At 41.8% G+C, this 14,153-nt stretch overlaps 1 protein-coding gene across 1 annotated transcript; it reads left to right on the top strand.

Annotated features, from left to right (window-relative positions):
* Window positions 1-3,514: 3,514 nt before the first annotated feature.
* sostdc1a (sclerostin domain containing 1a) lies at window positions 3,515-6,668 on the top strand. The gene is made up of 2 exons (XM_010788419.1): window positions 3,515-3,790; window positions 5,337-6,668. Exons 1-2 carry the CDS (start codon window positions 3,580-3,582, stop codon window positions 5,780-5,782), a joined length of 657 nt encoding a protein of 218 aa, XP_010786721.1. The 5' UTR covers window positions 3,515-3,579; the 3' UTR covers window positions 5,783-6,668.
* Window positions 6,669-14,153: the final 7,485 nt, after the last annotated feature.

The raw sequence follows: 14,153 nt of genomic DNA, 5'->3' as shown, positions 1-14,153 counted from the left end.
TATGAGACACAGTCCTCCATATGTCTTCCGTTGGGATCTTTTCCAACTCTGTATCCTCCGTGACCTTTCCTTCTTGGCTTTGTTCCAGGTGTTGTGCATTCCTTTTGTTCCCCTCCGGTCGACCCTCGCCACACCTCCCGTTCCTGCATGTGGGCGCTTCCTGATCGTGCACCAACTCCAGCCATGCTGCTTGTCAATATGCTATTAACCCAGCCACCTTTCATTTCCCATGAGGGTAAGGGGCTACCGAATTCCTGCTGCTGAGTTTGGCTGCTGCTGAGGGCACACAAGAGAGAGCCTATCATATTCACTTTTATGCATTCATTTAAGCCGGTCCCATAAGAAGAGGCTCAGAAGGGCGGTGAAGTGTGACCTTCTGAGAAGGGCTGGGAAGTGAATGATCCTTTGCTCCTGTTTGAGGACAAACAAAGGAGAGAGGAAACAATAAAAGAATCAGTGAAGTTAAATGACAGACTAGCTTCACCTGCTCAGGAGATTTACATTTATTTAACTCACATATAAAAAAGTCAGTGGAAATTAACCACATTATTTTACTTAAGTGTACTTAAGTACATTTTAGAGGTATTTGTACTTTACTTGAGTATTTTCATTTTATGTTACTTATACTCCACTACATTCTGGTAGCAGACATCACTTATCATTAACCAGTGATGCTTATGAGTATAGCCACTTATGAGTACTTTTAGATTTGGTACTTAAGTATACTTTTCTGCTAATACTTTTGTACTTTTTCTCAAGTAAAATGTTAAATGCAGGGCTTTTACTTTTAACTTAGGAGTTCTAAGGTATACTATCTGAGAACTTCTTCCTCCATTGCCAAAAGTACGAGGTCCATTCCAGAACAAGATTGTTGAACATCTCGTCCCAAAACTGTGAGCATTAATTCTGCCATTGGATGAGTCTTCATTAATCCATTGAAGCTCAGTGGTTTGCTTTGATTCAGCCACAAAGCACATGAGGTCAACCGCTGGTGTTGCATGATGAGTCCTGGATCATAGTTGCTGTCTCAGTTCCTCTCAAAGGTGTTGGATGTGGTTGAGGTCAGGGCTCTGTCAAGTTCTTTGACACCAAACTGAAAGAAAAACATGTATTTATGGAGCTGGCTTTGTTGCATGGAGGCACTGTCATTTTGAAGCAAGAAACAGCCAAACACAAACCACAAACAAATGTCCCAGACCAAAAGTAGATACATGTAAGTTGACAGGTGTCCACATTTGTTGGCCATAGTGCATCACTAATTGGACCTAGATTCCTACTGACTGGTAATCCCTCCCACTTTCCTTCATTTACCATCTTTCTTTTTCTCCTCATTTCATTCTTCAACTTTTCCTTTTTTAATTCCTCCTTTTTAAATTGTTCCTTTCTTCTCCTCTTCCTACCTTGCTGTTTTCTTCATGTTGTATCTGCCTCTTATCTGAAGTATTTCTTTCTGATCGGAATTGCAAAATTGGAGGTATGTGGACATTTTGTATCCTCACATACTTGATTAAAGAGTGATTACTTTCTCTTGGGAGAGGAAAGAATTGTCCTGAGGCCTACTCCACTCTCTATCCTGAAAAGAGACCACAGCCCAAAAAAAGTGCATGTGTGATAATAAAAGCTAAGTGATCTGAGTATCACCTTTCATTCACATGAGCAACAATTAGAAACTCCTCACGATGCCTCTTTTCAAATCACTACGACAGGACTGGATTGAATGTTCCCCGCAAAGTAATTACACCTCTTCTGGTTTTTGTTCAGCGGACACACAAAGACTGCAGTTAGTCTGAGCACTCTAATCATTACATGTGCAACTGACAGGGAAGAGGCAGGCAGGGGGAGGGTGGCATAGACAGACAGCGTATTACACACAGACCATATCAGCTTTCGTTCCTGAATAAAACACCAGAGAGGCAAGTCGCAACGTGGAGAAAACCAAACATAAACTAACCAGCAGGTAAAACCTGAGTGGGTACCATCAGATGTCTACTCATATGTGGTTATTAATGCTCCATCACTTCTGAATAACAAGCAGCTGTTGGTTGGATCACAGTCAAATAATGTTTGCAATGATGTCTCTAATTATTCTAAACTAAGGACAACATCACCGATGCCAAATAACTTAGACTTTTGACCATTTCAGAGGAAATGTAGCAACATTTCTCATTAAGTCTTATTCTCTCTGCTGTTTGAGAAATGGCTTGCAGATGGAGAAGTCACCAGGTGCAAGAATGCAACAAAATGTCATCTTTTTCTTTCTTTCCCTCATTCTGTCCTCACTTCCCTTCTGCAGCTGATCTAAAAATACAATGTGAAGGTTCAAGGCTTTTGCTTTATAGTGAAATTACAGTTCAGTACCTTCATTTTTCAAACTTTTAAATTACGATTTTGTACATCAACAGGTTTGTTTGTCATCCAGCGGATCAAGAAACATCTTACGTTTATCCGCCTTCTCGTTTTCCAAAGTGCTGCAGAATGCTAGATGAAACATAACTTCACTTCACACACACACACACACACACACACACACACACACACACACACACACACACACACACACACACACACACACACCTCACAGAGCAGCTGCAGCTTTGATTTGGAGTTTAGAGAGGGAGGGAGAATTTAATTTCCTCTCAAATTAAACTAATTAAGGAAGGGATTCAAACAAGCAGGAACATTTTGGTCACAGCAACTCGACTACTGCCATGAAGATTTGTATATGAAATCCAGAAAGAAGACAAGAGTTAACATGCAGTGTTACAAACCAAACATAAACAAACCAAACTCAGCTTTCCATAGTTAAAAGGAACACCCAGAAAATTACGAATACAGTCCAAGAACAGCAGGAGTCACTGAAAGCAAAGTCTGTTTATAATAACATTGCATAACAACAGCATCCTTGTAGAGCAACAGTACATATTACTTCAAAAGCAGTTGGCCAAAGATTTGTGTAAACATGAAAGGAATCTTATTTAGGACGGTTTGGAAAGCTGGTGTTCAACTGCAAATCTGTATAATATCCAGATCTGTATTCTTATTTTATAACAAAAAAATATTTGAATTGCAATTTCTCCGTTTAGAATATATATTTACTTTTTTTTATGTTATTGATTCAAACTAATTCCAAAAATAAAGGAGTACGCTTATCACTGCCTAAGTCTTTAGGCCTATGTATTTTTTTGATGAAGTTTGGTACAACAATTGAAAACAATGGAAATTATTCCAATATTTTATCCTTTTACTAAAGAAAAAAAACGTCCTCTTATCATTATATCACACATCAAAAACAAGTGTTAATGTGCCAATCACTCAGGCATCTGATCCCATCATCATTATCACCATCATGAATCCAGAAACAACGTTTAAACCCCTCAACCAAAAGCGAGTGGGAGGGGTTATTTTAAGAGCGTACATTTGTTTGCAACCAATCACAGCCTCATAACAGAGACGCACCTGAGGAGCTGCCAAAGCGCGAGGCGGACCGGCTGTATAAAAGCTCGGGTCTCACATGTTCCTCCAGCATCAGTCTCTCTCTCCAAGCGGACCTACATCTCTCCCTCTTCCCAGAGAGCAATCATGATGCACCTGAGCGTGTACGAGACGTCATGCCATTCCTTGGTCGTACTTTGCATCCTGCTGAGGAATTGCCATGCATTACAAAACGACGCCACGGAGCTCCTGTTATCGCACGTGAGCGCGCCGGTGCCGGAGGTTCAGAGCAATGTGACCCTGAACCGAGCCCGGACCGGCGGGAGAGGAGCGGGCAGCGCAGGTCAGGACAGAGGGGGTGAGAACCGGAGCCGCTTTATTATTTGTTTATTCCTCATAAACTGCAAACATATTTGTATAGAGACGTGTGTGTGTGTGTGTGTGTGTGTGTGTGTGTGGTATTGATAACGTTCCAGTAACCTTGTTGTGCTCAAAGATAGCACTCTTTAGGAATATTGCCTTTTATTGTTTCCTTTTATTTTCTGGTGTTATTTCTAATGTTGAGTTATTTGCATGACATTAAACAGTCTTGATATCTGAATAATGTATTTCCAAGATATGCTATTAGATTACTCATCCAATAGCTCTCACCTTTAGACAAGAAAACCGAACTGGCAAATGCAACAATTTTCAATTTTTTCCATTCCACTTTCTGAATTTCTTAATTCGAGGCTGCATGCAGAAATAAACTCTTGATAAAGCTCATTAATCGCTTTTGTCTTTCGTATCTACATCTCAATTAGTCAAACAAGGGACCCTTTAATGCGGCACTTAATCCCGTTACCATGATACAACTATATCAAATAGCTAATCTGCAAAAAGTAGCATACAGGCTATCAAATTAGTGCGGTATGAAACATTTAGAAAATATCAAAACAAATTCTATATACGGTAACAGTAAAGTTTGGATAAAGTCTTGTGCAGGGGTGTTGTGTCAAAGCACACACTGAGCTCATACAGTTGGCTTTGGTCCAGGCAGGTATAGCCCACTGGGTGTCAGTGTGGCTGAATAGAGGTGATCTCCCATGAAGCCTCCTATTTTTGCTCTGAGGCATTCCCAGCAGCCAGTGGTGAAGGAAGGAGGGGAGCAAGGGAGTTCATTCATCAAACACTGTCACATGGGGGGGGGGAGGGGGCATTGTCACTGAGCTGTATGAATGGACCTGAGCTTGTGTTACAGTGGTGGAGGGGCGAGCAGGGGGACAGTGTTTGTAGCCTGCAGCAGAATAATACATCCAGTCACAATCCACTGATAAAAAAAGAGATTTTTTTTTCACATGCCAAAGTTCCTCTTCTTTTTGCAGCAAAGGTCAAAATGCTATTGTGGTCCTTGACTTTGCCAGAGGCTAAGAAGGGGCTCAAAACCAAGATAATGTACAGGATAAAGGACTGGAAAGTTATCCATTATTATCGCTAATAACGTTTCAATACCATGATGAAGTAATGACATGTATTCACTGGTGTGTCATTTTGTTGTCTCAATAAGTGCTCGGAAAACTGAATCTTACGTTAGAGCTGCAACAATTAACCAGTTCGTGGAAATCAACCAACAACTATCAAAAGATTCAAAATATTTTTTTGGTTGTTTTTAAGTCAACATTATCTAATTTCTGCCTCTCAAATGTAAGGATTAGCTTCTTTTCTTTTTCATTCAGATTTTTGGAATGAAAAAACAAGACATTTAAAGATGTTACGTCAGGATGTGTGAACATTTAAAATGCTTTTTTCACTACTCACTGCCTTTTTCTATACAAAAAACAATTGATAAATGCATGATTTAGAAATGTTCTCCAATATACATCCAGCTGTCAGATTCTCATAATTCTCATTGTGTCTTCCCACAGAGCGAGGCCAAATTGGATGCAGAGAGTTGAGGTCCACAAAGTACATCTCTGATGGCCACTGCACCAGCATCAACCCCATCAAGGAGCTGGTGTGCGCTGGAGAGTGTCTCCCAGCTCAGATGCTTCAGAACTGGATCGGAGGCGCCTATGGCAGGAAGCTCTGGGGTCGTCGGAGCAGCAACCAGGACTGGCGGTGTGTCAACGACAAGACCCGCACCCAGCGCATACAGCTGCAATGCCAGGATGGCAGCACGAGAACATACAAAATCACTGTTGTCACCTCCTGCAAGTGCAAGAGGTACTCAAGGATGCACAACGAGTCGGGCAACAAATTCGAGGAGCCGGCTTTGTTGCCACCGCAGCTCCTGCGTAAGCACACGTCCAAGAACAAGAGGAGGCTGGGGAAGGACCGGCTGAGTGAGAACTGGCACGAAGCTGAGCCCTGAGACTCACTCTGAATCCTTATGACCCTACGGAGTTTTGTCTCTGTGACATTGAGACACTATGTCCAGAGTTTGTGGATTATCTCTCAATGTGACTGGGACTTAATTTAGGTGAAGCTGGTTCCCTACTATGATGGGAGAACTCCAAAAGGCATGCTAAGGACTTTTCTTGTTGTTATATCCAAAAGGTGAAAAGATAATGTGAACAGAACTGGGGTGTACAATCTGCAGTGCTTTCTGGAGCCCCAAGCTAACACACAATGTCCCTGAATGTAGCCATATGCATGCGTTCCTATCTATGGTTCCTATATATTCAGTGTATGTGCAGATGGAGAGCTAAAGTTCAAGCACCAACACCAGTAAACACCAAACATCTCAAACAAAATTCAGTGTAAATACTTGTACATATATCAAATTCTTACTTGCCTTTTTAAGAATGGCCATGTGTATAAAATGTTACTTTGTAAGATTTATGATTTTTTGATGTAATATATTCTCTGTGACAACATATCATATGATTGCTTAATTGACTTCAGAATGTGGGTAAAACCTGGAAAAGCTTTGTCATCAATCAGTCTAGTAACTTTATACAAAAATAAATATCCCTTTTTGTATCACATGTATTGTTGTCTTTGGAGGCTTTACCAGGTATGACACTTCAGTTAACCATTATAAACCATGCAAAGCAATATGAAGTTCTTATGTTAGACTTACTGGTGAAAATTAGAAGTACATTTACAACATATCTACAGAGGAATAGTCTTGATTTGAGACACTAGGTTCTTCAACTACCTATGTGTAATAGATGATTTCATTTATCTTTCTTTTATTCTAACTGTCATTTAGTTGCACACTTGTATATACATTAAAGGTCCCATGTCATCCTTTTCCGGTTATTACCCGTTCCCTTATGTGTTATGAAGGTTTTTATGCATGTAAACGGTCTGCAAAGTCACAAACCCTCAAAGTACATCCTGTAGCGAGTAAAACTCTAACACAGAAAAGACCTGTCTATGCTGCCCCAAGAAGTGTATCAGACCAAAAGTGCTGTGACAACAACCAATCGAAACCGTGGTAAGGAGGTACGGTCTAGCCGGAGATCCGGTCCACTCAAAACCCCCGACCAGCGACCGGTGTGTCTCGAAAGTTGAGGTAGTTCTAAAAGGAATACCCCAACCCTAGACCTCTGACACCGGATCCCGGTGGAGGTTCCGTGGGAACTTATACGAAGAATGCTTCGGTTGAGGAAGCAACTGGCCCCGACCACACAAACCCTAGTAACAGTACGACGTTCGGGTCGGTGGCAAAAGTATAAGGTACGGGGAACGACTACCGTTCCTCCAACGAGTGAGTTTTTAGAGTTCCTATGGTACCGGGGGGTAAGTAAGAAAAGGAAATGTCGGCGCTAAGTCAGCGGACAAGGAACGGTCTTTTGTCGGGGTTCATTTTCGTGGTACTACAAGGTGGGGGCTTACAAAGTGTCAAATCCAATACCACAAGAAACCTACGTTTGAGTCGCAAGAAAAGAGGAGGTTTGTGCGAGATCAACTCAAAAATGGTTTTTCAAGATAAAAACCGAAAGTAGACTGGTATACTGCTAAGAGGGTTCGGGCAGCACGTCCGCTCTTCTGCGCAGACACACATTCTCGTTTTGCCTTGCGGTGTACTGCCGAATTCGTCCCTTGCAGACGTGACGTCTGTTACTAAAACTCAGGGGACGCCGCGAAGCACACAAATGACCGTCGGAACATGAAAACCAGGGTCGCAGAGACGTCCAGTAACTGATCGGCAGGGGCGGCACCACGACCTAAAAACGAGTGGCAAAGAACACGTAGTAAAAACTGGGGTTGCCCCACTCTAGACGCACACCCTTGGGGTCTAGCCTCCCTCGATACACTAGCTCCACCAGAACATACAGAAGGTAACCGATTATACGGGGTGCAACCTAAACGCCGCGCGCCGCGCCGCAATGGATAACGTCTAGTCGAGAAGGTCGGACGGCCGCCGTCCACGCTGTTACCACAAGACCGATAGAAACCGGGGGGCGAGAAACCAGAACCCGGCTAATCACCTCAAACCTCACGACTGACAAACTCGCGAAACTACCTGTCCCAGAAACCCCATATGACTTGCCCCGCTTTGCTTACCGGAATTATGTCAATTGTTCACCTCCCTGTCTCGCTCCGGAGAATTTTCTTCTTCAATGTGCCAAGACACTCTCGGTCTTAGAACGAACCCCACTCTGGTGTTATGAATAAAAGGTGCATTCTCCACGCTTTCTTCAGAAAATTTTTAGTCTGTTACACTAAAAGAAAACAAAAAAAAAAAAAGAGTAAACTACAGAGAGTATCAACCTCCCATCATGGATCCTACTAGTTAATGTCCCGGAGAGAGTAGCAAAAAATTCACCTCGTTGACACGTCGTTACCACCGACTGTTATCGAACAAAAGCGGGTTACATGTTACTAAATTAGTTAGGATAGATTTGTATAACGGGGACTTTAACTCGTGAACTTACCACGAATACTATGTCAAGTCCGAGTTGCTGAGTCGAAAATAATTGGTTTGTGTTATGTACAACTACAACAGTTAAATAAAAAGAATTATTTCCAAACTCGCTCCTTTCGTTTGACTACTTTCGTTTAAATTAAATAGAATCAAAAGGATGGTCAAAACCCAAACTTCAACACCCATTTTGTCATTGTTAAAAAAAGCTTTTTTCTCTTCCCGGGTCGCCCACCGTCTACTCTCCCGTAATTAGTTAGCCTCTCCGTTTTTATTAGCCCCGATGCAGATACAGGACTATTGTTAACTTTAATTAAAAAGTAAGGGTTTTTACGAGTTTATCCAAAAATAAAAGATATATGAAAATAAATTAGGGACCTTACCCGCCGCCTGCGGTCGGCCAATCCTCGTCACACGACGGCAATTGCGGCGGCGCCCCTCGGTCCACATCCTTGCCACGGAACGAGTCCCTGTGAGACTTGACTTGACCACTCGGCCGGTAACGGTCTCGTTCGGCGCATGTGAAGCGGCGTCGCCCGGCATATAGGCCAAATTTCGAAGAGTTTCTCACCTATGAAAGGACGCAATAGAGACAACCTATAGTATGTTCTGTGTTAAGTACCATGATATTACCCTTTATTAAACTTAATTAACCGTAATATTTTTTCTATAATACTTCTTACTAAACGTCTAATTTGTTTGAGCGTTTATTAGTTAGTAACGTTTGAAGACGTCACAAAAACTCTGATTTTAAGGACGGTTTACTAGTTATTATATTAGTACTTTGTTTAGCACGTATGAAACTCAGTCGTCGGCTTAATGTGCTCATTATATTTAGGGTAGGATTGTCGACAATCACGTGTGACGAACGATGGAGAACCTTTATCTTTTATTAAGGTGAAACACGTCTCTTATAAAACAGAGGGCTGAGTCCGCGTACTATTCTACCATTCAGTCGCAAAAGATTCTCGCCGCGAGTCGCTCCGGGCACGCGCTCCTTAACAGAGCGGTTCGCTACTTTACTTTCGTTTGGTACACAAGACGCACAAGTGTCGACAATTTAGTTTTACTTAGAACGACGAAAAGTCACCTCTGCGCCGAGGACGGTACTCGCACCTGTGACCGTCCTATTACTTCTGGTCTGGCGGACGCCTTTCAAGTAGTGTTTTCGTGTGTGTGTGAGAGTTTGTTGTGGTAATTAACAGGCACGGGAGTGCAGTCCCATCCCGAGAACGAAAGTAAGGTTGAAACACTGGACGTACTTGTCTCAGAGTCAGTACTTAGTTATACTCTGATTAGACGTTCATCCAGCAGTGCCGTCCGCAATTGAAGCCGGACTTACAAAGGTAGGTAGTGACTACTCTTTATTTGGAGTGGTGGCCCTCGCTACCTAGACAGTTTACTATTTGTCCATAAGAGTTTTTTTATACCTTTCTGATTCCGCATTAGTGTTTCTTTGACAAACAGAAGAACCAGTTCGACTGTTCTTTTGCAACAACATGAAAATCACAAACCAAATTAATACAAGTGTGACGTGCAACTTTTTACTTCGTGCTCCAAAACGTTGTTTGTTTATTCTGCACAACGTCACCATTGAACAGTCAGGTATTCCACGCTCAACACCCGCCGCTCTTTGACGTCGACTGGTACTACTAAAACAAAACTTCCAACAGACATTAACTGGAAGAGACAAAAGTCGTTTTCAATCGTATTCTTTCTTCGGAATCGTCAGCTCTAATTAATCAAATTGAAGCGAAAGGTTCTACTCTTGATGACCGTAAAACCAGCGGCGCTTACCTACCGTAACATGCTACTCCCCCTAACCTGTGCCATCAGCGCTATTCTTCACCTCTTATCATGGTTCGCAGTACACAACCATCGCTCACCTTTCCTCTATTCAACGCCAGGAGCCCAATTAAATACCTAGTATAAAGGTGTCAGACTTGTAATTGACTGAAATTTACGAGGAAGCACCGCTCGCTCTCCAATGACACGTCACTCGTTTCCGGGTTAAAGGTATCTAAAGCAATCTTTGTTTTTTTTATTACGATGTGGGAGAAGCAGGACGTTCCAAATTTTAGGCTCGTGTTAGACTTTGACCCGAGTTTTAGTCGTACACAAAAGTACGACGTAGATTGTTTAATAAAAGTGCTAAATTAAAAATTTATCATCTGATAAAACAGAGTTAACGGATTTTTATCACTATTTACGGGTGAAAAGGTCCTCTAACACTAAAGAAATGAAAGAACTATTAGGTGCGATTATCTAAATCTTTTGTATATATTAGGTCAAGGTATTAGGTTCAACAACAGAAAATTTTTTCACAGTTGTCCTGTTTTTTGTGTTTGTATATATGTAAAAAATATTATCAACTCTATATGATCGACAATAGTATGATTGAGGAACAAGGAACCGTCGGTACCGGATAGAACATGTCTTTTGGAGGAGGTGTTTCCGGCGTGTCGTAGCACCTACTCCTGGTGGAAGCCAAACAGGCGGTGGCCGGAGGGGGGGAGGAGGGGGTCTAGGTCTGGGCAATTTATATAGCTGGACACTGCTCAGCTCGGCCGGACCGGTGGTGAGCTTGGAAGCACACGACCTTGTACGACACTGCTACAGGCAGTATCAGGGTACACAAGAGACGTTGTTGCTGGTGTTACTGAAGAACCTAGGTACGTGGACGGTTTGTGTCTATGGTGAGCGTTGCAAACAAAAGTCCACTCTTTTCAGTATTATTGGTTCCTCCCATCCGTCTTGTATTGTGGATGATATAAAAAATGTATATCCCTTAAATACCGTACATTGATTAGATAACTAAATAAACGAACAAAGTAGACTGCTTACAACTTTTCCGACAAATATCAACTTTTACGAACATTACCCGTTGGTTCTCAGGTTTGGTTTCTAATAAACCAAATTTAATTCTTTATGTCTGACTCTTTTTCAATTTTGGTCGTTTGTCATGTTATGTTTTCCACAAACTTTCAACACCAACACAACAAGATGATTTGATCGATTCACAGACAACCGACTGGTCCTCCCCCTTAGTTTAATCGTATCAAGGGTCTCACGACTCGCATAAGAAATGTATTAATGAAACGTGATTTATTAGTTTTTCAGGAGTGTAACAGTTTATTATTATATAATAGTACGTAGACTCAGGTTAATGTCTGGGTACCCGGGATGAAACATTTAGTGGGTCGAACTAATACTAGGTTTAGTTGGTGAAATTAGTCATGACTGTGACACTGGATAAAATTGAAGAACATTCGTAGTCCGGTGTGTCTAACGTCCCTCGTAGACGTAGGACGACAGTATCTGGGTTCTAACAACGTCCTTCATATCAAGTAAAGGGTGTTGTAACTTAGTGACAGTTTTTCGATTTCGTCTGTGTAGCCTAATAGTTTCCGGCCAACAATAACATGAATTACAACATTACGTTCTGTCCGTTACGAGTGCATTGTCGTCACATCTCGTAGCGTAGGAGAGCAGTAGTAACTACATAGTTACTCAAACTAATGTAACAATTTATTCTAACTATTATCATGTGTAATTGGTTTTCATTCATCCGATCATTCTAACTAAAAGTCCATCGTGGAATGTTTAGGACTGCATGAAATCTTCACGTAGTATTATTTGTACTTAGACTACAAATTCTTATTGCCGACGGGACCAAAAGAGCAGGTGGACGTCATACCCGTTATAATATTGGTGATGTTACATGTATTTTCACATTAGGACTGAAGACAGGAGGGGTACCATCAATAGTGATTAGAAGAGTCTCGTCCGATACTCGGTAAAACCTTTGAGTCACGGTCCTAATAATTTAGAAACCGGATATCTAAACACATGAACAGTAAAATTAATTTAACATTTCTGTCTGTAAATCACATACATACTACACACATAACATTCATTTAAATCAATTTATACAGTAAATATTTTGTCACTGTTACTTCCCCCAAGTTATACCTGTTTTGTAGTATAGAACTATTGAAAAGTACGTGTTGAACGTATTACAAGTGAGTCTTAACATCACCCCTATCTTTCCCCACACGTTTCTCTCATACTCATGGAGAATAAACTTGGAGGTTCATGTCATTTTAATGTACTTATTTCATGAATCAATGTAATTTGATTGGCCAGGTGTGGTATTACCAGGTGGTGTGCTGGTGTGCGGTGTTGTGGCCGCAATCTCTTTACTTCCTGGACAATCAGTGGTTGCATTGAATGGGACATCGGATGGACGTCCAACGTATACAAGTGTTTCCCTAATACTGTAAAATTTACATGAGGAAAAATTAAGAGGATGAGAGCTTCGGAACATACACATCGAATACTCGCCGGCTGGGTATTTGTCCGTCTTGACAAAGCCACAAGACATCTGGCCAAGAAAGGGCCACGGAGGCCGTCCTCTTGCTGACCTGTGCCCCTTCAGCTGCGACGAAAGTCAGGCCGACCACCAGCGAGGAGGGCCGGAGTGTCCAACCTTTCAGGGCCCTACTCACCCGCGACGACTCCAGTGTTGATAGCAAACGTAAGTAAAAAACCACCACTAGGAGGTAGCGACCACCACTCCCCAGTGCGTCCATTATACATTTTGCGAGGTAAGGGGCGACTAGCCCGCCCCTCCGTTTTATCGCCGGTGCACTACCTATAAATTCTTTTTGTCGTGACATTTCGACCTTGGAAATTACCTACACAAAGGCAACTTACGAAAGTTTTATTTTTGTTTTTTGAAACATATCCAAAAAATCAAGATAAAATGGTTTTTCGAAGATTCCACGTATATTAACCCGTAACTCGACCTTCATAAACATATATTGGTATTGACAAAAGTCTACAAAGAGATGCAAGAATTTACCCATCTACTTTCATTTTCTCGTGAGAGATCTTAGGGGTCTCTGCTTCGCTTAATTGATTCATCAGATCTCGAAAAAAAAGAAAGTCTTATCATTTTTTACGAACGGGGACTTCTTACACCCCCTCACGCATCCTTTGAAAGTAGACTTAACTGTTCATGACTTTTGTCAAGTAGTATGACATAACATTACTTTTCTTTTCATTTCAAATCTAACTTCAAATAAAAAATTTACGGTGTAAAAAAAATTAAAGGCAAGTCTAAGTTCAATTACGTTAGAACCTTTTCGCAACGCTACGGACGACTATTTATTGTTGGATACCTATGTTGTTCGTCGAAAACAAGAAGGCGTACTAAAGTCATCCATCCAACAGCCAACATTTACAGAGAGCTATTGAACATATAGTTTTAGTATGTAAGTTATTATGGAGTTAATAGTTGTATAGTCGTAAACTCGAAATAGTCATATGTGTAATGGGTTGGTAATTATATAAAATTTCCAGGGGTATACCAGTACCGTTAAAGATGACTAGTATTAAGGGTAACAACTCCATATCCTAAAAATAACACGTTAAAAGGTTTGGCGTGTAACCAAGAGTATGGCCTTTACGAGTATGAGACATATCACATAACGTGAGAGACAGGATTTGCCGAACAACCTCGAGGACCCCACCCACGAACTCCCCCGACAGTCGTGGGGTAGACGCTCGAGGTGATTCGTGGGCGTTGGATGTCACATTCGCGAGGTGTATCGTGGGGGAAGGGGGGGTCCCGCAGTGTCAAATCGGTGACTCTCTCTCACACACACACACACACACACACACACACCACAACACACACACACACACACACACACACACACACACACACACACACACACAACACACACACACACACACACACACACACACACACATCCTTCGAGGTGCCTACCTGGTTACCCAGGTAAAACCATACCAGTGCAGTGACATGGGTCCTTCTTTTTCTTCTTTCTAGAGGTTGCCTCCG

This window comes from Notothenia coriiceps, unplaced genomic scaffold (assembly GCF_000735185.1).
Source record: "Notothenia coriiceps isolate Sejong01 unplaced genomic scaffold, NC01 NC01_scaffold00031853, whole genome shotgun sequence".
Taxonomy (NCBI): domain Eukaryota; kingdom Metazoa; phylum Chordata; class Actinopteri; order Perciformes; family Nototheniidae; genus Notothenia; species Notothenia coriiceps.
The sequence above is the reverse complement of the archived record's forward strand: the minus strand, read 5'-3'. Positions and strand labels throughout refer to the sequence as shown.

Bases quoted from the DNA above. Each gene is read 5' to 3' on its own strand.
- sostdc1a (XM_010788419.1), top strand. From the start codon at position 3,580: ATGATGCACCTGAGCGTGTACGAGACGTCATGCCATTCCTTGGTCGTA. The intron at 3,791-5,336 runs GTGAGAACCGGA...GTCTTCCCACAG, and splicing joins CGCAGGTCAGGACAGAGGGG to AGCGAGGCCAAATTGGATGC.